This window comes from Hyperoodon ampullatus (genome assembly GCF_949752795.1).
Source record: "Hyperoodon ampullatus genome assembly, chromosome: 10".
Classification (NCBI taxonomy): Eukaryota; Metazoa; Chordata; class Mammalia; order Artiodactyla; family Ziphiidae; genus Hyperoodon; species Hyperoodon ampullatus.
The window spans coordinates 40,074,328-40,099,975 of NC_136923.1; the positions used below are offsets into that span (position 1 = coordinate 40,074,328).

The 25,648-nt window shown below is 39.5% G+C and overlaps 1 protein-coding gene across 3 annotated transcripts in view; it reads left to right on the forward strand.

Annotated features, from left to right (window-relative positions):
- Positions 1–25,235, forward strand: part of PRKAR2A (protein kinase cAMP-dependent type II regulatory subunit alpha) — a gene marked incomplete at its 5' end in the record, with an annotated part of 80,256 nt that extends 55,021 nt beyond the window's left edge. Inside the window, 8 exons of one of the 3 annotated variants that reach the window (XM_079714039.1) lie at positions 579–662; positions 5,095–5,201; positions 9,103–9,256; positions 17,568–17,669; positions 17,843–17,917; positions 22,008–22,073; positions 24,380–24,521; positions 25,005–25,235. In XM_079714039.1, the coding sequence (XP_079570165.1) occupies positions 579–662; positions 5,095–5,201; positions 9,103–9,256; positions 17,568–17,669; positions 17,843–17,917; positions 22,008–22,073; positions 24,380–24,521; positions 25,005–25,138 (864 nt within the window). In that variant the 3' untranslated portion in view covers positions 25,139–25,235. The remainder of the gene's footprint in view (positions 1–578; positions 663–5,094; positions 5,202–9,102; positions 9,257–17,567; positions 17,670–17,842; positions 17,918–22,007; positions 22,074–24,379; positions 24,522–25,004) is intronic. The other 2 variants (XM_079714041.1, XM_079714040.1) reach the window with 2 other exon arrangements.
- Between the last annotated feature and the right edge of the window lie 413 nt (positions 25,236–25,648).

Consider the following 25,648-nt stretch of genomic DNA (forward strand, 5'->3'; position numbering starts at 1 on the left):
GTGCTCTTCTTAGAGATGTCCACATTACTCACTCCCTCAGGTTGTCCTCAGTTCCTTGGGATCTTTACAAATGTCACCTTCTCAGGCCTCATCTGGACGCACACACGCACATGCACACTCATACACGCACCCTTCCCTACCTTATTTTCTCCTTAGCCTTGTCACTCTAACATACTTTATGTATTTATTGAATGTGAAAGCAGGTGTTTTTGTCTTGTGTTCACTGCTATGTCCCCAGAGCTGAGACGGTGCCTGGCACCTAGTCGATGCTTAATATTTGTTGAATGAATGATATGTGACCTTCTGCTTTTCGGATGGGGACTCTGAGGCTCCCAGTGGATAGCTGACTTGCTGCCAGCCACACAGCCAGTGGGCGGTCCAGGGTGGGTACTCTTCACCCCTATCATATTTCCTGTCCACGATCAGGGTACTGCTTGGTATTTGTATAGAGTTAAAATTATAGTAAACATGCTCTTAATTTTTCCCATTTTTAGGAGAAAGAAATATACCAATTTGTAAGTTAAGTAATATTTTAAAATAGAATAAAAAATTTTCCCTGGTTTTATTTGGATTGGCAGGTGATTCATCCTAAAACTGATCAACAGAGGTGCAGACTTCAGGAAGCTTGCAAAGATATTCTTCTTTTCAAAAATCTTGATCAGGTAACATTGATTTTTAAAATATTTTTGGCTTTTAGCTTTTGTCCTATTCATCATTTAAACAGTTTTTAGCATGTTAGCCACAGTCATATGAGGCATTAAAACCTTAGCTTCTTCTTACTTACAAACGTTTGCATTGTGTTGAGCACTGTAATCCATAATGAGCCTTTCAGATGACTTTTAGTATTTCTCTGAACTGCTTTGGTACTTCCTCCAAGGCAATACCATTTGAGGACCATGCAGTTGGGTCATATTAAAAGGAAATGCTCAGGTTTGCATGACCCTGGCTTAGTTTGGAGGGGCTTTATTTATGCTGCAGAGTAATTTCTCCAAAGATGCCAGTGTGGCGTCCTCTCTACCGGTAGCGGTTAACCCACTGGAAGTGTGTGACTGCTCCTCACTCCTTTGGTGTAAGGCACCTTTTATGATTATTTCTCAGTGAAGACCTCAGGCATGGGGCACACACAGAGTGGTGTGTGTCTTTAGGGCCCCAGCACAGGATCTGTGCCTGTGACTGTCTTCCCTCTCTTGGTGGAGATGGAAAACAGGGCTACCTCCTGAGGACAGAGATGCTTCAAATTTCCTGTTCCTTCTGTACTTTGATGGCCACATGCTGAAGCCAAATGAATGGCTGAGGTGCTGGGCCTGCTGGGGAATCCCAGAATGTGCAGAGACAGGAAGGATGGGAAATAGAATTCTCCTACTACCCAGCTCCTGCAAATATGTCTTCTGAAGATACCCCACAGCCTTCTGGGAATCTGGCTGGTCAAACATGAATTCATGTTGTATCAATCAAGGGAATCAACTATCCCTGGTGTCTGTAAACCATACTGTTTGGTAGCTGTGTGGTTATAGGAATAGCGAGAACTTTAATCAGAATTTTATTAGTCTGAGACTGAATAAAACAAGGACCATGAGTTCAAGGAAAGGCTGGTTGTAAGAAATAATATTCTGTGTCAGCTCTTTTCCCTGGAAAACCCATCTGTATCAATGGAAAGGGGACTTGCTTCTTTATCTACTGTGAATAAAACCCCTTGTAAATTTTATACTATCAGATGTTCTAAAGAAGTTGCTGTGTCAGTCTAGTATTCAGATTTTTCTTAGTGCTGGAGAACATCATTTTACCATTTCAGTCTTGAAAAATGATAACTGAATTTTCAGATTTAATTATATTTTTCTAACATTTTATCATGAAAATATTCAGATACAACAAAGTGGAAAGGATTTTACAGAACATGTATTTATCCACTGCCTTGATTCTAACATTAACATTTTACTATGCTTGTCACATGATATACCGTCTACCCTCAACCAAGGGGTTGGCAAACTTTTGCTTAAAGAACCAGATATTAAATATTTCTGTCACAACTACTCAACTTCATTATTGTAGCAGGAAAGCAACCATAGACAATGCATAAATGAAAGGGTATGGCTGTGTTCCAATAAAACATTATTTACAAAAACAGTCAACTGTTTGCTGGCCCCTGCATTAACCCATCTTATTTTTTAGGATAATTTCAGAGTAAATTGGAGATTTCAGTATATTTCCCTTAAATACTTTGGCATGCATATCATGAACTATAGTTCAATATTTCTTTATAGCTTTTTAATGTAAAGTTTGCATATAATGAAATGCATGCATGAGTTTTAAGTGTATTTAGGTTTGACAAATGCATACACTTAGGTAATCCAAACCCCTATCAAGATGTAGAATATTGCCACCACCCCAAAAAGTTTCCTTATGCCCCTTCATGATCAATTCTTGCTCGCCTCCCCCCAGAGGCAACTTCTATTTTGATTTGTTCTACCATAAATTAATTTTGCCTTCTAGAATTTCATATAAGTGGAATCATACAGTATATACTCTTGTGAGAGATTCTTTTCACTCAGCACAATATTTTTGAGATTCTTTCTTATTGTTCAACATTCCATTTTCTTTTTTCACTTTTTATTTTGAACTAGTTTTAGACTCATAAAGAAGTTGTAAAAATAGTAGAGTTCCCATATACCCCTCATCCAGCTTCCGCCAATATTAGCATCTTACATAACCATAGTACAATTATCAAAACCAGGAAAATGACATTGTTACAATACCATTAGTTAAACTAAAAACCTTGTTCAAATTTCATCAGTTTTCTCACTAATTTTTTTTCCTAGTTAATAATCCAGTCCAGAAACCCACATTGCACTTAGCTGTTATTTCTCCTTAGTCTCCTCCGATTTGCGATAGTTTTCAGTCCTTTCTAGTATTTCATGATCTTGACACTTTGAAGAGTACTGGTTAATTACGTTATAGAATATACCTCAGTTTGAATTTGTCTGATGTTTCCTCATGATTGAAATGCAGTTATACATCTTTGGCCAGACTACACAGAAATTCTATTGTGTCCTTCTCAGAGCATCATATCAAGGGATCCATGATGTCAGTGTGTCATTGTTTTGGTGATGTTCGTTCATTCCCTTTTATTGCTGAGAAGTGTTCCACTATGTGAAAATACCAGTTTGTTTATCCATTTTTCTGACAATGGATACCTGGTCTATTTCTTGCTTTTAGCTCTTATGAATAATGCTCTGGACATTTTATACAAGTCTTTTTGTGAACTTTTTTTTTCATTTCTCTTCAGTAAAATACCTGAGGGCAAAATTGCTGAGTCATAGGGTAGGTATGTTTGATATTGTAAAAATCTACCAGCTGTTTTTCAGAGTGGTTATACCATTTTGCATTCCTTCCAACAATACATGACATTTCCAATTGTTCTGTATCCTTAACCAACATTTGATATTATCTGTCTTTTCAAATTTTAGCCATTCCAGTGAGTATATTTGTTTCCATTTTTTAAAAATTTACTTCCCAAACCTTTGTTTTTAAATTTTCAAATTTACAGAAAAGTCAAAGAATAGTACCATGAACATTCTTATATTCTTGACCTAGATTGACCAGTTGTTAACATTTTGCCACATTTACACTGTTTCTTGTGTGTATACGTAGGCACATGTATAAGTATGTATGAACTGCTTTTAAGATTTTCCCTGTAAAGTTTTCTATGGCTTTTTTGTTTTGTTTTCCAATCCTGAGTCACATGTTGCTTTTGGTTGTCATGGTATGATTTTAGTCCCCTGTAACCCAGATTGCTTCCCCCATGCCTTATTCTATATCTCATGACACTGATGTTTCTGAAGAGTCCAGTCCAGAAAATGAAGAGTTACTCAAAACATGAGGCTGCCAATGGACAGCCCACAGGCCAGATACAGCCAAGTATAGATGTGTGTGTTTGGTCTGTATTGTATGTGAAAACTTTAATTTGTTACTTGTATTTAAACATGAGATTTCTGGCAACACTGAGCTCACATTCCACATTAACGTGAATGACACATGAGTAGCAAGCCTTCCTTTTTAGTATTCATCAGCTTTTACAGTATTCAGCACACCTGGAATTATGGAACTAAAGAGGTGCTTTTTGGTGATATGTTATTTTAGATAGCACAGTCACACTGACAGAACACTAAATCACATGGAATTATGCAGCAATAAAATTATTTCCTTGTCAGATCTTCAATCCACATTCCTCCAAAGACAAAATCTTTCTCTGAGTTGAAACTGGTATTTAGTGCTCCATAACAGTCACTGATTTCCCTGACAGAGGGATGCTGGCCCTAGACTGAGACCACTGTTTTGTTAGAATTTAATAGCATTGTTTTGTTTTCATTATACTTACTGGTACAGTTACCTTCTGGTTATGGCAGGTAATATTGGTAAGTAAGTAATTGTATGTGTTGTATATAAATGATTGTAGCAGTATTACATGTCTGGTAATAGATCTCGTTTATTGAGTACCTGTTATGTGACATGTACTTGCCTTAGATTTTTCTCCTTTAGTCATAAAAGTTGATGAGCTAGAAACTATTTATTAAACCCTTTTTTGCATATGAAGAAACTGAGTCTCAGAGAGGTAAAGTGATGTGCTTGGCTAGTCAGAGTAGTAGTTGTGCTGTTCCATGAGATAACCTGTGAGGCCATCTCAGCCTTTTAGCCTTGATGATCCTGTTAATATCAACACCTGGAGGAAGGTGGCATCACATGGCTTTATACCTGACATAGTAGAGCCATCAAGGCAGGTGACAGTCTTGTGGGTGCGGCTGGGAGAATAGGCACCATGATTTAGATACCTGTTTTTGCGTAAATTATAGAATGTTTTTTCAAAACAACGCTGCCTCAGAAAATTTGGCAACTTTGCTGTATATGTGGAGATGCAAAGCTGAATGGCCACAGGAAAGCATTTGTTTCAGACAGCCCTTAGGTTTCTGCTTGAGTGTGGGGAATAGTCTGATGTGGGGACTTCTACCATCTACCATGTAGTCACCAACTAAGATAAGCATAGTTTCCCCCCCCCCACAAATGTAGAAGCCATCTTTTCTCGTTGTGTGTTCCCTGCAGGAACAGCTTTCTCAAGTCCTCGATGCCATGTTTGAAAGGACAGTCAAAGTTGATGAGCATGTCATTGACCAAGGAGATGATGGGGACAACTTTTATGTCATTGAACGGTAGGAGATGGAGTTTTGCAATTGCACGGCTATACTTAATAAGATTCATGATTCAGGGCAAGTGCTTTACCCTATGCTTTGTTCAGCCCAGACAGGACTTAGGGCCACATAAACAAGCTTCTCAAAGCTTGCCCCTCTCTGTCCACAGCCTGCCTTTATCTACTGCTGCTCTGAGTCCTCAGTACAACCCATACTTGGGTTGCCACTATCTACAATTAGGTGAAATGTGCAAGCTATGCTTTATAAACATGTTATTTGCAAGTGTTCAAGTGAATTGATTTTCTAAAGAATAACCGTAACACTTTATTGTCATCTGGATCATTCAGTCCTAGCCTAATTTTACACATGAGTGTACTACCTCAACCTCCATACCTCTGGCCCCTTCTGGCTCTGTTCCAGGCATAAATCATGTTGGGAGACATGAAATATGTGGGTTTGACCTGTTCGCCCTGGTGTGTCCTAACTTCTTGAGCTATTAGTATCACCTGGAGGACTCCTTCTGACCCCTCCTCAGTCCTGAAAGGAACACCCTCACCAGAATTTAAGATCAATAAGATGTTGCTTCACCCAATATCTTCCATTAATTATTTTTCATTTTTTCTTTTGAAGTAATTTCAGAGTTATAGAAATGTTACACAAATAGTACAAAAAATTCTTATAAACCTGGGTTCCCCAGATTTATGTTGTACCACATTAGCTTTATTGTTTGAAAGTAAGTTGCAGGTATAAGCCCTTTTACCTCTGAATACTTCAGTGTATATTTCCTAAAAATAGAATATTCTCTTACATAAGCAGAGATCAATTGTAAAAATCAGATATTAACATTTTATACAGTACTCTCATCTACTCTGCAGACCTTATTCATTTTTTTCCAATTGCTTTCCTGATTTTTAAGATTTTTAAGGGTCTTTTCATTTTGATCAAGTAGCTGTACTAGATTCAGCTGGTCCCGTCTCGTCGAGCCTTTTGCTCGTTCAGGAAAATGTTCAAGAATGTACTACTTGGACTTCCCTGGTGGCGCAGTGGTTAAGAATCCGCCCGCAAATGCAGGGGACACAGGTTCGAGCCCTGGTCCAGGAAGATCCCACATGCCGCGGAGCACCTAAGCCCGACTTAGCACCACAACTACTGAGCCTGCGCCCTAGAGCCCGCGAGCCACAACTACTGAGCCCACGCGCCACAACTGCTGAAGTCCGTGCGCCTAGAGCCTGCGCTCCGCAACAAGAGAAGCCACCGCAATGAGAAGCCTGCGCACCGCAACAAAGAGGAGCTCCCGCTCGCCGCAACTAGAGAAAGCCCGCACGCAGCAAAGAAGACCCAATGCAGCCAAAAATAAATAAGTAATTAATTAATTTAAAAAAAAATAAACGTTAAAAAAAAAACGTACTCCTTGGGTAACCTTTTGGCCCTTGATACTGTGACAGATGATTACAATTAGGGTTAGGAAAGAAATGTTTTATTTAAAGAGTAAAGATGATACAAATAATGTCTTCTTTAAGACTGTTTTATCTATTATGCTCATGCTTCCTTCATAGAATTCTGTAAGTAGTGACAGAATAATTTTTTTAAGTTATATCACCACTTCTAACAGCCACCTTTCCCCCTTGCTCTGCCATGTGCTCCCTCACCAAGACAGGAATCCCAGTAGGTACCTGCAGTCTGGAAAATAAGCATTTACCTTCACATATCCATAGCTTATGGTTGAAATGCCTGTCTACAAAGGGAATGATTTGTTATTACACATGTAAATGAGAGGGATTATCTTTTGCATGCACTGAAAGTGGTTGTTAATAAATTATTAAAAAGATATTGTTCCTGACCTCAAAAAACTCATTTTCTAGTTGGAGAGACTAGAAGTAGGCAATTATTACATAATTAAATAGATAATTATTACATAATTTGATGGTAACAACAGTGAGAAAAATATGTCCCATTATTTGGAAGAGGACCGAAGTGAGAGGTTAGGAAAGACTCTGTTTTGTGGCTTCCTGAAATTATTTGTGGTGTTCCCAAAATTAAGTTGCTAGTGTCTCCTGGAAGAGAGACTAAAAACACGTAAGTGAATTTACCCTGAGTTCCATGTATTCCACTCGTGTCCTTGTTACTTTTGCCTTGTCCACCAGGTCAAATACAGGTCAGCTTACCTATTCAGTGGTGAGCTCCCTTGAGAGCAGGGTTGGTACTGTGTACCTGATATTTGAGTGATTGGCTTTATTCTTTGCTTCTTGTGTAACATATGATACCTAATGATTTTTATCAGACAAGTGGAGGCTCTTTGTAGGAAACTTAGGGAAAAAAAAAAAAACAGGAAAGAAAGTAATTTAGCCCTAATTTCATCCCCAGAGTATATTCTTCCTTTCTTTTTTTTTTTTTTTTTTTCCTATGCTTTACTGTTAGGTCAGATCCATTACCCCAAATTTGGTTCAGATATTGAGACTGATCATACCACACACACAGCTAAGAGGATATGAAAAGATTTATCACTCACATAATGAGGCTTTTAAGGGAGAACAGGCCAGATTCCCAAGAGGCCCAAAAATGACTTAAGACAGCAGGGAGGGGTGACTGGCTTGGTGTTTCACGGTGGTTAAAGGGTGGGGCTGAGGTCAGAGTACTCTTATATATGGGCAGGCTCTAGTTTTGTTTGAATATCCCATCAGTGCCAAATAAGGGAGCACCCAGGTTTTCTTCTCAGCTTTTTCAGATGTGAGACAGAAGAGGAAGAAGGATTGGGAGTGGTAGGGCTTGAAAGCTGTTAACAAACATGTAAAATGTAGTCAACTCTTTATTACATATATATGTATACTTTTTATGTTGGGTCATATACATTGACTTGATTTTTAAAATCTATTTGAAGTAGTTTGCCATGGGATACAATATTATTCTATGTCATGATTTATATTGACTGCATAATATGAATATAGACATATATTTGACCTATCCCCTATTGTTAGCAGATTAAATTGTGGTTTTTGTTCTTATAAATATTACCTGGTGAGCATCCCTGCAGTTAAGTATTTTCCAATATCTTTGCTTATCTCCTTCAGAATGCCTAGAAATGGAATTGCTATGTCAAAAGGTCTCTTTAAGGAATTTGTTATGTTGTTAATTATCTTTCAGAAACTTTAAAACATTTACATTTGCTTCAGTGGTGTACTGAGAGTGCCTGTTTCTCCAAATGTTTGTCCATTCTGAATATTTTTCTTTAGCAGTCATTAACAATCAATAGATAGAGAATTATATCATTTTTTTCTTTATTTTAATCAGTTCTACATCCTAGTTTTCAACAGACTACAAAAGAAAACCCATACAATCATTTCAATACCTGCAGGAAAAGCATTTGACAAAATTCAACACCTTTCCATGATAAAAACTCTCAGCAAACTAGGAATAGAAGGGACTTTTCTCCAACCTGATTAAAGGCATTTATATATATAAAAAAAAACCTATAGCTAACCTCATACTTAATGGTGAAAGATTGAATGTTTTCCCTTTAAGATGGAGAACCAGACAAGCATGTCTCCTCTCACCACTTCAATGCAATATTATACTGTAGGTCCTAACCAATGCAATAAAGCAAAGAAAAAAGAAGGAAAAGAAAAAGATGGAGTGAGGAAAGAAGGACTGACAGGAGGGAAGAAGGGCATACAGATTGGAAAGGAAGAAATAAAGCTGCTTTGTCTTTGTTTGCAGATGACATGATCCTCTAGAAAATGCCAAGTTCACTCATTAAAACTAATAAATGAGTTTAGCAAGGTCACAGAATACAAAGTCAAAATGCAAAAATTTATTATATTTCTATATACTAGCAAAAATCTGTTGGAATTCCCCAATAACAACAACCTTCTATTCATGTACACCTGCCCGTTGTAAGTAAAATTGTTTCTTGTTATATTTCCAGGGGAACCTATGATATTTTAGTAACAAAAGATAATCAAACCCGCTCTGTTGGTCAGTATGACAACCATGGCAGTTTTGGAGAACTAGCTCTGATGTACAACACCCCGAGAGCTGCTACCATTGTCGCCACTTCAGAAGGCTCCCTTTGGGGACTGGTGAGTTAAGAGAAATGGTTCTCCTTGCATAGCATGGTATTAATTCCCCTTACTTCTGAGTCTCTGTCATTGGGCTGCTGGTTCACACTATATTTTATAGCCAGTTATCTGAAAGACATTGTGGAAGGTTTTGTACCAGTGTGTTTTTCCACTTCTCTGAAGTGATTTATCAACAAACCACTTATTCCAAATTACAGAGAAAAGACTGGGTCTTGTGACCTTGCAGTTGTGTCAGCTCTTACTACATTTTCCATTTATGTTTTTATCAGACAAGTAGAGAGAGGGCGGTTAACTCTGTACAAGAGACAGCCTAGAAAAATAAGTGTCATTGAAAGCTCTGCCAACCATGTTTTCCATCTCTATCCTAGGACTAACTTTTCTCTGTGTTTGGCCATCTATTTATTCGTTGGTCCATGCCAATATTCAATAGATTTAGATGACTAGAAAGGCTGATAGCCATATTCTGGGAAACAGAACTTTCCTAGAATGTCTTAGGCACAGTACTGCTATGATCCTATCCTCTATTATACATGACCCACCTTGCTTCCTTCATTATCAAGCCTTCAAAATATATAATTCTCTTCCTTCTTAAACAAAACAATCATCCTGGGCTTCCCTGGTGGCGCAGTGGTTGAGAGTCCACCTGCCAATGCAGGGGACACAGGTTCGTGCCCCAGTCCAGGAAGATCCTACATGCCACAGAGCGGCTGGGCCTGTGAGCCATGGCCGCTGAGCCTGTGTGTCCGGAGCCTGTGCTCCGCAACGGGAGAGGCCACGGCGGTGGGAGGTCCGAGTACCGCAAAAAACAAAACAAACAAACAAAAATCATCCTCTTGTACAGATTCCAAATTTCACTTTTAAAATGTTCACATCTATGATAATTTGTTTCCATTTACCCTACAAACAGAATTAGATATATACCTTGGAATTATCAACATATTTCTTCAAATAAAATCACATTTTAAAGACATACTAGAGCACTTTATTGTGCTATACTAATGTAGAATTAAGAATGCCCCTGAGGCAGGACAGGAATAAAGACGAAGACATAGAGAATGGACTTGAGGACACCGGGAGGGGGAGGGTAAGCTGGGACGAAGTGAGAGAATGGCATGGACTTATATATACTACCAAATGTAAAATAGATAGCTAGTGGGAAGCAGCTGCATAGCACAGGGAGATCAGCTCGGTGCTTTGTGACTACCTAGAGGGGTGGGATAGGGAGGGTGAGAGGGAGATGCAAGAGGGAGGAGATATGGGGATATATGTATATGTACAGCTGATTTACTTTGTTATAAAGCAGAAACTAACACACCATTTTAAAGCAATTATACTCCAATAAAGATGTTAAAAAAAAAAAAAAAAGAATGCCCATGAGAGAGACTTCCCTGGCGGTCCAGTGGTTAAGACTCCTCGCTTCCAGAACAGGGGACTTAGGTTCAGTCCCTGGTCGGGGAACTAGGATCCCACATGTGGTGCGGCCCACAAAAAAAAAAAAAAAAAAAAAAAGATTGCCCCTGAGAGATGAGAGATACGTTGGTTTAAGAATACATCACACACTTGGGAAGCCAGTGCTTAAAATACTCAAGGTAGAGCTTCCCTGGTGGCTCAGTGGTTGAGAGTCCGCCTGCCGATGCAGGGGACGTGAGTTCGTGCCCTGGTCCGGGAAGATCCCACATGCCGCGGAGCAGCTGGGCCTGTGAGCCATGGCCGTTGAGCCTGCATGTCCGGAGCCTGTGCTCCGCAACGGGAGAGGCCACAACAGTGAGAGGCCCGCGTACCGCAAAAAAAAAAAAAAAAAAAGATGTCAATACCAAGGTGACACAGATATTGGAATTAGCTGACAATGATTTTAAAGCAGCCATCATAAAAATCCTTCAACAAGCAATTATGAACACACTAGAAACAAAGGGAAAAAAATAGAAGGTCTCAGTGGAGAAATAGAAGACAGAAAGAAGATCCAAATGGAAACTTTAGAACTGGAAAATACAATAACCCAAATAAAAACTCACTGGATGGGCTCAATAGCAGAATGAATATAAGGGAGGAAAGAATCAGTGAACTTGAAGATAGAACAATAGAAATTACCCAGTCTGAACAACAGAAAGAAAATAGACTGAAATGAACAGAGCCTGTGGACGAATAACAAAAGATACAGTATTTGTGTCATCAGAGTCCCAGGAGAAGAGGAGAATATAGAGCTAAAAAATTATTCAAGGAAATAATAGTTGGAAAATTCCCAAATTTGGTGAAAGATAATAAACCTACAGATTCAAGAAGCTGAGTGAACTTCAAATTAGATAAACCCAAAGAAATCTATGCCAAAACATATCAGAATCAAACTTTAGAAAACTAAAGACAGGAATAAATTTGAAAGCAACTAGAGAGAAACAATGCTTTACCTACAGAGGAAAAACAATTTGAATGACACCAGATTCCCTATCCATGAAGGCCAGAAGGAAGTAGCGCAGCATTTTTCAATTGCTGAAAGAAAAGAACTGTCAACTCAGAATTCTATACCTAGTGAGAATATCCTTCAGGAATGAAGGTATTCTCAGATAAAACAAAACTGAGACTTTGTCACCTGCAGAAGTGATAAAAGAAAGAAATTTGGAACATCAAGAATGGAGAAAGAATAACAGTAAACATATGGATAAACATAAAAGTCTATCCTCCTCTTGAGTTTTCTAAAATAGGTTAGATGCTTGAAGCAAAATTATAACATTGTCTTACGTGGTTCTTAATGTATATAGAGGAAATATTTAAGACAATTACATTCTAAAGGGGAAGGAAAGGGGCCTAAATGGAAGTTAAACTTCTACACTTCACTCAAACTACTAAAATGTTGACACCAGTAGACCATGATAAGTTACATATATAAATATAATACATAAAGCAACCACTAAAGTAATCTGTACAAAGAGATACACTCAAAAGCTCTATAAGTCCATTCAGATAACCTGCAGGAAGGCAAGAAAAGTGAAACAAGAACAGGAAACAGGGAAGAACAGAAAACATTGAATAAAATGGTAGACGTAAGCCCTAGTATATGAATAATTACTATAAATATAGATGATCTAAATATACCAACTGAACTTATTTACAAAGCAGAAGTAAAGTCATGAATGTAGAAAACAAACTTATGGTTACCAGGGGATAAGCAGCGGGGAGGGATAAATAGGGAGATTGAGACTGACATATACACATTATGGGAAAAGAATCTCAAAAAAAGAGTGTTTATATGTATAACTGATTCACTTTGCTGTACACCTGAAACTAATACAGCATTGTAAATCAACTATACTCCAATAAAAAAAATTTTTTAAAGCTATTATGCCAAGTTAATTCAATCTAACTAATTAGAGGGCAGGAAGTTCTTTCAATTATTGTATGTGCTGTCTGAGAAACACACTCGAATATAGCTACAGATTTCATTAATTGCAGTTCATTATTTTCCAGATTAGTTACTAAACTTGCATCAGAAGGTCAAAGACAGCAATTTTGTCAGCTGCCACTTCTCTCAGTGCTGTATCTTTTGCATTTCTGGAACTCAGACAGAAATTGATTACAAACAAAAACAAATCTCCATAAAAATGAGAAACATAAGTCTTTATGAATATGTTCAAGCCAAATGATTTTGTAATGTATAAGAATCTTTGTTTTTAAAGACTTCCTTATAATCTTTATTTTTGGACTTCCCTGGTGGCACAGTGGTTAAGAATCTGCCTGCCAATACAGGGGACCCAGGTTCGATCCCTGGTCCGGGAAGATCCCACATGCCACAGAGCAACTAAGCCCGTGCGCCACAACTACTGAGCCTGTGCTCTAGAGCCTGCGAGCTGCAACTACTGAAGCCCGCGTGCCCTAGAGCCTGTGTACTGCAACTGCTGAGCCCATGTGCCGCAACTACTGAAGCCTGTGTGCTGTGGGGCCCGTGTGCTGCAACTACTGAAGCCCGCGTGCCTAGAGCCCATGCTCCACAACAAGAGAAGCCACTGCAATGAGAAGCCCATGCACTGCAATGAAGAGTAGTCCCCACTCACTGCAACTAGAGAAGGCCCACGCACAGCAACTAAGACCCAATGCAGCCAAAAATAAATAATAATTTTTAAAAAAAGAAAGTAAAAGTATAGTAATATATATACTATGCAAACATTAACCAGAAGAAAGCAGTAGAACTTATATTAATATCAGATAAGTAGACTTCACAGCAAAGAAAATTACCAGAGACAAAGAGGAACATTACATAATAATGAAAGAGTTAATCTACCAAGAAGACACAGAAACCCTAAATATGTATATACCAAACAACAGAGCTTCAAAATATGTAAAACAAAAACTGATAGAACTGAAAGAAGAAATAGACAAATCCACAGTTATATTTGCAGACTTCAACACCCCTTTCTCAGCAATTGATAGGACAACTAGACAAAAAATCAGGAAGGATACAGAACTTAACATCACCATCGACCAAAAGGATCAAATTGAAATTTATAGGACACTTCACACAACAACAGAGAATACACATTCTTTTCAAGCCCACAAATGTTCACTGAGATAGACTACATGTATCCTGGGATATAAAATAAAACTTAACAAATTTAAAAGAATTGAAAGCAGACGATGTGTTCTCTAATCACAATGGAATGAAACCAGAAATCAATAACAGAAAGATAATAGGAAAATCTCCAAACACTTGGAAATAAACCCATTCCTAAATCTAAAAGTCAAAGAGAAAGTCTCAATAGAAATTTATTAAAAATGAACTGTAAAACTGCTTGCCTTGGACTTCCCTGGTGGTGCAGTGGTTAAGAATCTGCCTGCCAATGCAGGGGACACGGGTTCAAGCCCTAGTCTGGGAAGATCCCACATGCCGTGGGGCAGCTAAGCCCATGAGTCACAACCACTGAGCCTGTGCTCTAGAGCCTGCAAGCCACAACTACTGAGCCCACGTGCCACAACTACTGAGCCCATGTGCCACAACTACTGAAGCCTGTGCATCTAGAGCCTGTGCTCCACAAGAGAAGCCACTGCAATGAGAAGCCCGTGCACCGTAACGAAGAGTAGCCCCTGCTCACCACAACTAGAGAAAGCCTGCACACAGCAACAAAGACCCAATGCAGCAAAAAATAAAAATAATTAATTAATTTTAAAAAAACAACTGCTTGCCTTGTTGTTTGGATATGAGAATTAAGTAGAAGCACATCCAAGAAGCAGTTTCCTCGGTGCCTGGCACAAAGTAGGGTACTACAGAGTGGTGGCACCTGCTTCCCTTGGTTGTGGTGCTGCTCACCACCCTTCCATTCCTGAAACTCCCTCTCCTGAGATCCCTGCCCTGCCTTCCTAGTTCCTAGCCGTATCCTTTGCAGTCTTTTCTTCCACTCCCTGCTATCTTAAGTGAGATTCATCTCCCTGCTGCCTTACGTGACCTATTTAGATGCCCTTTTCTCCTGCGTTATTCACCTGCTTTATAGCCCAAACCCTTCCAAAGCTTCAGTACCACCTTCAGGAAAGTGACTCCCAGAGGGTCCTCTATAGCCTGACTTCTTACTTGTGCCTTCCAAGGCCTTGGAAATGCCTTCTGAGGCTAAAGCAGGGAGGACCTGGTGTTGCCACTGAGTTTCTCAAATTGGATTCTATATTCCTTCTCTTACTGGGGGCAGCTGCCACCATGACCACTACACTTAGTCTTTGCTCCCACTCTGTCTTGCTTGCATGAAAGTGAGTAGAAACTTTCTTTTTTAAAAATATTTATTTATTTATTTGGCTGTACCAGGTCTTAGTTGCAGCACGTGGGATCTACGTTGTGGCATGTGGGATCTAGTTCCTTGACCAGGGATTGAACCCAGGCCCCCTGCGGAACACGGAGTCTTTTTTTTTTTTTTTAATTATAAATTTATTTTTGGCTACATTGGGTCTTCATTGCTGCACCCGGGCTTTCTCTAGTTGTGGCGAGCAGGTGCCACTCTGTTGTGGTGCGTGGGCTTCTCTTTGCAGTGGCTTCTCTTGTTGTGGAGCACAGGCTCTAGACACATGGGCTTCAGTAGTTGTGGCATGCGGGCTCAGTAGTTGTGGCTCGTGGTCTCCAGAACACAGGCTCAGTAGTTGTGGCGCACGGGCTTAGTTGCTCTGCAGCATGTGGGATCTTCCCAGACCAGGGCTCGAACCTGTGTCGCCTGCATTGGCAGGCGGATTCTTTTTTTTTTTTTTTTCGGTACATGGGCCTCTCACTGCCGTGGCCTCTCCCATTGTGGAGCACAGGCTCCGGACGCGCAGCCTCAGCGTCCATGGCTCACGGGCCCAGCCGCTCCGCAGCATGTGGGGTCTTCCCAGACCGGGTCATGAACCTGTATCCCCTGCATCGGCAGGTGGACTCTCAACCACTGCGCCACCAGGGAAACCCGGCAGGCGGATTCTTAACCACTGTGCCACCAGGGAAGTCCCAGTAGAAACTTTCTGCAGTCAAAGGAAAGGGTAGTATTCTTCTTCTCTTTTGAACTTCAGGGCTACTTGCTTGACTCTGAACACTTGCTGCCTGAGGAAGCTACCATTTCACAGTAGGAGTTTCCTCTTCATGGCTCCATTGGAAGCTCCCTGAAAGCTGGGTTGGTGTCTGGTGCTTTTTTATATCCTCCGCAGTCATAGGAACTGGACTTGCACAGCCTGAGAGCTCTGGGAAGTGCAAAAGCATGTGTAGAAAGGGTTGGAACACAAATAGAGATATCAGTTGTTTTCTCTTTAGCTAGAAATACAGTTTATTGCTGCAATTGTAGTAATCTTTGTAACATTATCGATGGATTTAGAAATACTGTTTTTTTGACAATGTCTGCTCAAACATAAGGAAAGGAATTTTATAATTCCCATTGTCTCAGTCTTGATTGTTCTCTTTCCACAGCACTCTTGGCCTAGATTGGTGCAGGAAACATGTAGAAACTGAAGTCTAAAGATAATGGAGTAATATTCCAAAGTATAACAATAACATTTTAAATGATACATCTCTAACCTTGGACTTCAAAAAAGTAGTGGCAAGTGATGCAGCTTATTAGAGCAATCAGAGATTGAATGGCTCTTTTCAAGCAGACAGATGGCAAAGGAAATGGGGGCAGAATCTGGCTTAGTACCAGAGAGCAGACATTATTTGTACTTCAGTTTAGGAAGGGAGGGTAGGAGTCTGCCACTTATTATACTAGGAGTATAGGTGCAGTAGGTGACTTCGCCTGTCAGGCAGATGAAGCATGGCATGGGATAGGACCAGGGAGTTCTGTGGCTGATGGAATATGAGCCAGTGAAATGTATTTAGACATCTCAACTCAGTTGTCTTCTATGTGTTTTCTCCACCCAACTCCCACCCCATCATCAAGAATACTGAAATAGCAAACCTACAGCTAAACATGCCCTTAGCCCCTTGCTGTTTTTCATTCTTTCAGCCTTTAGGATGTCATTACTGTACTTTAAAAAAAAAAATCTTTCTATTTGTGAGAGCCCGAGATAGAAGAAAGTTACAATTAACTTAGGTACAAAAAACTGCCTACTCATGTAGGAGCCTAAGCAATTAACATTCTCCTGGCTGCATGTCCCTCCCCACACACGCATACACATATCTGAGAAGTACCTGATCATAGCTCTGGTTAACTGTCTCGAGTATGAATCCGTGACTTGCTGGGGTCAAGATATCTTTCACATGCCTGCCTTCCATTTTGAGTTTCCTACTTTATCTCTCCATTAATTTAAAACCTACCTCTCCTTCAGGTCCCAGACAAATTTATATTTTTGCAACAAAATTATCCTTGATCACTCCAGGCTATCGTGATCTCTCTCCTCAGAATTCTTGTGGTACTTACTTTGTCTCTGTAGTTCATCTAGCACATTTCATATGCTGTCTTGAACTGTAGTTTTTTTATTCCTATAAATTTTGTATCGTCTCCCCATTGAGATTATAAAGTCCTTGAGGGCAAGAACCATCTGATTGTTTTATCTCCCTTTTTTGAAGGTGCATCTTTTCACATTAAACAGTGACTGTGAGCTCACAAATGTTTGATTGGGACGTTTTAAATTTTGTATTCTATTTATGCCCGACCCATAGGTGGCACCCATTGAGTACTTGATAACAGGTGACAACATGTGAGACATCTGTCTGGCTCAGGCTACAGGTCATTTTCTCATAGCAATGACTCAGATTGAAATATCATTAAACACTCAGTTGACCTAGTACCTTCCAGAGACCTCTAATGTTTACTGTGGCATAGTTAATTAAACCATAGATGCTCCCTTATACAGGCATTTACCAGAATTTTCATATCCTTTCTTATAGGACCGTGTGACATTTAGAAGAATCATAGTGAAAAATAATGCCAAAAAGAGGAAGATGTTTGAATCATTTATTGAATCTGTGCTGCTTCTTAAATCACTAGAGGTAAAACCTATTTTAATAAGAGTCTGTTTATGGGGATTTAAGCAAAGCTGTTAAAACAATTCTCGTTAGGTTTCTTAAATCATACTATTCTAGCCCATTTCAATGATGTATAGATACTATTTGTGACTTTCAATTGAGATGTTTCCTTATAATTTGTATGTTCATTGTTTCAGGTGTCAGAACGAATGAAGATTGTGGATGTAATAGGAGAAAAGGTCTATAAGGATGGAGAGCGCATAATCATTCAGGTGAGTGGGGGCCTTGTGCAGCTCCTTTCCCGGAAGCCACCTCCTGAAGGACTAGTGCATCATTTGTCCTGTCACTATGGGGAGCTCATGTTGCACGATACGCAGGCACACTTCCTGCAGAGTGTTCTGAAGCCCACTGATGTTCAGCTCACTGACTTATGCACATCTCTTGCCTCCATTCACCTTTCCTTGGCTCCTGGTGTTTGTTCTTTTGGATGTCATTTTCTTTTAACCCTGAGTAAGCTTCCTGCATCACTGTTAAAACCTGGAGAAGGTCTAAAGGTTGTGTACCTTCTCTCTATGTTTGGCACAAAGTCCCTTTTAGCTAATCTAACACAAACCAGGCTTCAGTGACTGACAGATTTGTAAGGTATCTTTCGTGTTTCCTTTGTACCTTTTTGTCATGTTATTTTGGGTACTGTAAGGATCCTCACACAGTGGACTGGAACATTATGATGAGTACTCTGTAATAATCTTCCTAGTCTACTATGTTTCCATTTTTAATTATATATAAAGAGTATTATAGACCTTTCTGAGTCTAAAACTTCTCTGCCAGTGGTTCTGGCAAGAGCACTGGGAAGTGGAATTCCCTGGCAGTCCAGTGGTTAGGACTCCACGCTTCCACTGCATGGGGCATGGGTTCGATCCCTGGTCGGGGAACTAAGATTCCACAAGCTGTACGGCACAGCCAAAAAAATTTTTTTTAATTAAAAAAAAAAAAAGCCACTGGGAAGATGTCTGGTTGGTCTGGGTTGGGGAATGTGTCCATACCTGAACCCAGAGCTGGGCTAGAAGGAAGACTCAGATTGGTCAAGCCTAAATCCCCAAACCACCCCTGGGCCCTGGAGGTGGAGTTGGCCCAACCAGTACCACAGAGATTAATCAGGCTTATCATAAAATGAGAGGGAGATGCTCCAGAGGAAAAGGACTAACAAAAAAATGATGCCTACTCTAAGTGGCATCTCTAAATGCCTTTGTTTTCTAGATAGCCCCACTGTTAATAATTCTTTTAATTAGAAATTGGTTTGATTCGGTAAATATTTACTAAGATAGACAAGTAGGACCAGATATAAGTGCTATAATGAGAAGGAAAAGAATGGCACTGAGGACTTCCCTGGTGGCGCAGTGGTTAAGAATCCACCTGCCAATTCAGGGGACACCGGTTCGACAAGCCCTGGTCCAGGATGGAGCAGCTAAGCCCATGTACCACAACTACTGAACCTGTGCTCTAGAGCCCACAAGCCACAACTACTGAGCCCACAAGCCACGACTACTGAAGCCTGTGTGCCTAGAGCCCATGCACTGCAACAAAGAGTAGCCCCAGCTTACTGCAACTAGAGAAAGCCCGTGTGCAGCAACGAAGACCCAATGCAGCCATAAATAAATAAATAAATAAAATTTTTTTTTTTAAAAAGAGTGGCAGTGAGAATATAGAACAGGATGTATTCTATACAGTTTCATGAAGGAAATGCCCTTTGAGCTAAGCTTAAAGAACAAGTGCAGTTCCAGCAGTTGAGGTCAGGGAAGGATCTTTCAGGGCAAGAGAACAATGTGAGCAAAAGCCTGTGGGTGTAAGCTGTGTTCCAGGGCAGGTGTCCTAGTACGGTAAGAATGTAGAGCTGAGTTGCAGGAATGGGACATATTGACTGGCCACATTTGCTTCTGAAGCTGTGGTGCTTTAATTTACTCCCAAAGGACCTCTACTTAATCCTGAAAAGCCCCAGACCTTCAGGAGGTATGTCAAGAGGTATGAAAAACCACAGTGTTTTCTGGGATGTCTGTGTTCTTGAAGATAGGAGTGCTAGGTGGTGGTGCAGAATGGACACAAATTAAGATGATAACCACCTTATTATAGACCCCTTTCGGCAGTGTCTCTAGACCAAGGCTCCTCTAAGTGAGGTCCCAGGACTAGCAGCATTAGCATCACATAGGAGTGTTAGAAATTCAAGTGCCTGGGCCGCACCCCAGACCTACTGCAGAAACTATGCTTTATGTTGTTTTGTTTGTTTGGTCAACTTTGTTACCCTGTATTTTATATACAGTACAATTACCAAGTTTAAGTATACAATTTGAGAGTTTTATAACCATCCCTATAATCATAGTGTACAGCATTTCTGTCATCCCAAAAAGCTCCCTTGTTTGTGTTTTAAGTAAATCCCCTCACCTGCTCCCTTGCTCCTGGAAACCACTGACCTGCTTTCTATTGCTCTAAAAATTCCTTTTCTAGAATTTCATGTAAATGAAACCATATAATGTGTAGTTTTTTGTGTTTGACTTCTTTCTCTTACCATAATGTTTTTGAGATTTATCCATGTTGTTGTATGTATCAGAGGATCATTCCTTTTTATTGCTGAGTTCCACTCACCAGTTGAGAGACATTTGGGGTCTTTCCAGTTTTTGGCAATTATGAATAAAGCTGCAATAAGCATTTGCATACAAGTCTTTGTATAGACATATGTTTTTATGGAATTGCTGAGTCATATGGTAAACATAGGTTTAACAAATTGCCAAAATGTTTTTTAAAATGTCTGTACCATTCTGCATTCCCCCAGCAATGTTCAAGAGTTCCAGTTGCTCTGTATCCTCATCAGCACTTAGTATCGAGTCTTTAATGTTAGTCATCCTAGTATGAAGTGGTATCTCATTTTGGTTTTATTTTGCATTTACCTAATGTCTAATGATGGTGAGCATTTTTTCCTGTGATTGCTTGCCATCCATATGTTTTCTTCGGTGAAGTACATCTTTTGCCCTATTTAAAATTAGGTCATTTGGCTTCTTAATATATTGAGTTGTAAGAATTCTTTATGTACTCTGAGAACAAATCCTTTATCAGGCAAATGATTTGCAAATATTTCTCCCAAAATGTGGCTGTGGCCATGGCTTGTCTCTTCATTTTATTAATAATACCTTTTAAAAAGGAAAAGTTTTTAATTTTGACGAGTCCAGTTTGTCATTTTTTTCTCTTGTAATTCACTCTTTTTGTGCCCTATTAAAAAAAAATGTTTGCACAGTTAGTAAGATTTTCTCCTATTTTACTTCTAGGCAAGCACTGTTCAATAGAAATATTATGTGAGCCACATACAATTTAAAATATTTTAGTAGCCAAATTTAAAAAAAATGAAACAGGTGAACTTAATTTTAATAATATATTTTTAGCCTAATATATCTAAAATATTACATTTCAACATCTAAGTGATATAAAAATTTAATAATGAGATATTTTACATTTGGGGGATATTCAGTCTTTAAAATTCAATGTGTATTTTACACTTACAGCACCTATAAATCTATACAGGCCATAGTTCAGGTGCCCAGTAGGCCCATGTGACTAGTGGCTACTGTATTGAGCTGTGCAGTTCTAGTTTCATAGTTTTAGATCTTACATTTAGATCTATGATCCATTTTGAATTAATTACATGGTATAAGGTTAGGGTTTTTCATATGGATGTCCAATTGTTTCAGCACCATTTGTTGAAGAGATTTTCCTATCCCATTGCCTGACACTTGCATTGAAAACCAATTGGCCATATATGTTTGGGTCTATTTCTGGTCTCTTTTTGTTCCATTGATCTACGTCTGTCTCTCTGTTAATAATACTGCACTGTCTTGATTACAGTAGCCTTACATAGTAAATCTTAAAATCAGGTAGTTTAAGCCCTCCAAATTTTTTTGTTCTTTTTCTTTTTTTTTTTTTTTTGAATAAATTTATTTTAGTTATTTAGTTTTGGCTGCATTGGGTCTTCGTTGCTGTGCACGAGCTTCTCTAGTTGCGGTGAGCGGGGGAGGTACTCTTCGTTGTGGTGCGTGGACTGATGCTCTGTGCAGTTACCAGCTGGGGCATATTCATGGAGACAGATGTGAATACTCCATGTTAGGAAGTGAGAGATGTTTGTCAGTCATAGTTGGACTAACATCCCTGGCAATCAGGATCCTCTCGTTTTGTTCTGAATTTATTAGCCATTGACTGGTTTGTAGGTTTGGAAAATAAATACCAATTCAAGCTCAGGCAATGTGAAAATGATCTATTTCTGTGTCCCTCTTTAATACGTATATATATATGGCTCTGACCTGACCTCCTCTCCCTTTTTAGGGTGAAAAGGCTGATAGTTTTTACATTATAGAGTCCGGTGAAGTGAGCATCTTGATTAAAAGCAAGGTGAGTTTATGTGTGATGCTGTGAGTTATGTCAGGGGAGATCCAGATGCCAGGTATATGCACAGAAAGTAACTGTTTGCTTTAATAATGTGAAGTGTGTTTAGTGTATCAAAACCATCATTATGTGAGATATGTGACTGACAATGACCAATGTTTAAGCCCATTCATTGATAAAGATTTAGTATATTTTTTCTTGTTCCTATTGCCTTTACCTCTGTTACATAATTAATGATATAAGCACCCTAACAGAGAATGGGGCAATTATATAATAAAAAATACATGTGAGTGTTGAATATGAAAAAGCTTCCTTTTTAGAGCACTAGGAAGGGAGGTCTCTAGGACAGATATTATTATGGCTATTTGATGGATAGGGAGACCTAGAAAACACAGTGACCTATAGATGGGAAGAGTGATTCTTACCATAAATCCATCATCATCAGATTTCCTGTTTCAATTTTTTTAAGAATAAAGAATTTGTTAAAATACTGCGTTACATATAATACTAAATCAACCTAGTGTAAAACCTTTTATGGAGTATTTTTTGTAAAAGTTAAGTATGGAGGAAGAAAGAAAAATATGATTACTGCCTATAAGATGGCTTGTTCCTAATTAAAAATATATTTTTTTACTTATAGTTTTTAGACTACTGATACATGTTTGTACATTTCTCATATTCATTGACATCTACTGATCACAGCATAGTGTTGGGTTTGTAGGTCTAGCAGCACTGTGGCACTGGGTTGGGAAAGGGGGAGTTTGTCAGAAATTCAGTCTTGGGCTCTGCCCCAGACCTACTGAATCAGAATCTTCATTGTATCAAAACCCACAGGGGGCTGGTGTTCACAGTACAGTGTGATAAGTGCTACTCTAGAGAAGGGACTAGGTAGACATGAACACGTCTGCAGTCCCAGAGAAGAAGACAGAAATTGGAAAGAGATCATTGGCTTGGAAGGGGCAGATCAACTTCAGAGCAGACAGGTCAGGGCAGAAGTGTGAAAGGAGGAAAAGTCAAACCATGTGAGCCAGTGTGGTACTTTTGTTTATTTTTCTAAATTAACCTTCAGGGACTTCCCTGGTGGTGCAGTGGTTAAGAATCCGCTTGCCAGTACAGGGGACATGGGTTCAATCCCTGGTCCGGGAAGATCCCGCACGCCACCGAGCAGCTAAGCCCGTGTGCCACAACTACTGAGCCTGCGTTCTAGAGCCTGCAAACCACAACTACTGGGCCCACACTCTGCAACTCCTGAAGCCCATGCGCCTAGAGACCATGGTCGGCAACAAGACAAGCCACCGCAATGAGAAGCCCACACACCACAGCAAAGAGTAGCCCCCGCTCGCTGCAACTAGAGAAAGCCCGCACACAGCAACGAAGACCCAACGCAGCCAAATAATAATAATAATAATAATAAATTAACCTTTAAAAAGTTATTTATCTGCCTGTAACATAAAGTCGTTCTTAAAGATTTAGACTAATTCTTATTAATGTTATTAGTATTTTTTTACTTAAATTATTGCTTAGCTTAGCAGATAGATTTGTTTAAAAAAATAAGAAACTCTAGATAGTAAATAAAATATAGTACCTTATTTTCAGTAATTTGAAAAGCACAAAGTATAACCTGCTTGATTTCTTAAACCACCAAATTTCAAGGTTGAACATTACTTTTAAAAGTATTTAGTTACTTAACTCTTCTAAACAAATATGGTAGGGGGACCACTAACTTAAGATGCAGGTAGTACCTAAAAATAAAATTTGTCACCGTAAAGTATTGTCCGAGAAAAGCATGGCCTCAAGTCAAAAAGAAGTAGCCCTGAATTGTGACTGTTTGCCTATGAGAAGCATTGACGTTATTTAGGAAGAATTAGCAAAAGACCTTGTCTTCTACCCTGTGTCTCAGAAGTCAGCATCTACCAAATGGATCGCATTCATATATGTATAATATATAAATATAAAATATATAAAAATATACATTGTTATATGTTATATAGTATATTAACATAATATTATATACTATATTAATATATCATATTAATATATACTATTATATAGTATATATTATATATAATATAATAATATTATACATATATATATACACCTTACCTCTTGGTAAAAGCCAACTCATTTGGTTAAACCAGGCCACTGAGATTAGCCCATGCAGTTTACATGGTACAGTTAGAGTCTCTGCAACATGAATATGTAAGTAATTGTGTTAAATAAGTGTACTGAAAAGGGAATGTAAGTGTGTGCAACTGGACGTGCCTAGTTGTGATTCTGGAATCAGCCCTGGTCATGTTCTCTACCTGCCCTAGACTAAAGCAAACAAGGATGGTGGGAACCAAGAGGTCGAGATTGCCCGCTGCCGTAAGGGGCAGTACTTTGGAGAGCTTGCACTGGTCACCAACAAACCCAGAGCTGCTTCGGCTTATGCAGTGGGAGATGTGAAATGCTTAGGTAAGAAAAATTCTATATGCATTAGTGTTGTGTTTTTTTTTTTTTCTAACATGCAGTATTTTTTTCCCATCAGCAAGCCTTGACTTACTCTGTCAGCTCTCACTCACATCTAGGCTTGAACAGTTTGTGTGACCAACCAGAAATGGGTTTGTGTGTTCCTTTAGCAAACATTTTTGAGCACTGACAATAGCCTATGAACAGCCATATAGACGCCCTGGCTGTGTGGATGGAGACAGGTGTCCAGGGCTGTGTGGGAACAGAGGGAGTGAGTGCTGCTGCGCTCTGCAAAGTCTCTAACTTAGATGACATAGTCCTGCTGTGTTCACATAGAAACATCCTTTCTTTTTCCAAGTGTCCAGTATCCAATAGTCCAGTTCCTACAACATGAATGGATATGTTTAAGAAAAGGTTTGCATGAGGGAAATGACTGAATTATTGGTGTAGAGAACTTATTCTCTCCCTCACTTCTTTTTAACAATGCAGTTATGGATGTACAAGCATTTGAGAGGCTTCTGGGGCCCTGCATGGACATCATGAAGAGGAACATCTCGCACTACGAGGAACAGCTAGTGAAGATGTTCGGCTCCAGCATGGATCTGATAGATCCTGGGCAGTAGGTGTGCCACACCCCAGAGCCTTCTCCATGTGACACCAAAACCTTCCGGTCAGCCACAGAACACAAGCAGAAAATGTGACAGAACTGTTCCTGCTGTTGCCGCCACCACTGCCATTGCTATGGCTGTGGGCGTTTAGAAAACTTGGAAGTCAGCACTAAAGGATGGGTAGAGGTTCAACCCACACCTCCACTTTGCTTCTGAAAGCCCATTATTAGACCACTTGTAATGATTACTCCAACCCAGTTTTCACATCTTTGGTTCAAAATGGCATGTCTCTCCAACAATTTAAGTGCCTGATACAAAGTCCAAAGTGTAAACATCTTCCTTTCCTCTTTTGCTGTTACTGTTGCTTTTGGAAGTTACCACAGGTTGGCACAAACCTGTTGTATAACTGTAGACACCCTCCCCAAACCTTTTTTAGCCTTCTGTTTCCTCATTTGTCCTTTGAGAAAGTCCACAACTGTAGCCTTTGGTTTTACCATCAAAAATCGTGGCAGATGTGATGGAGGT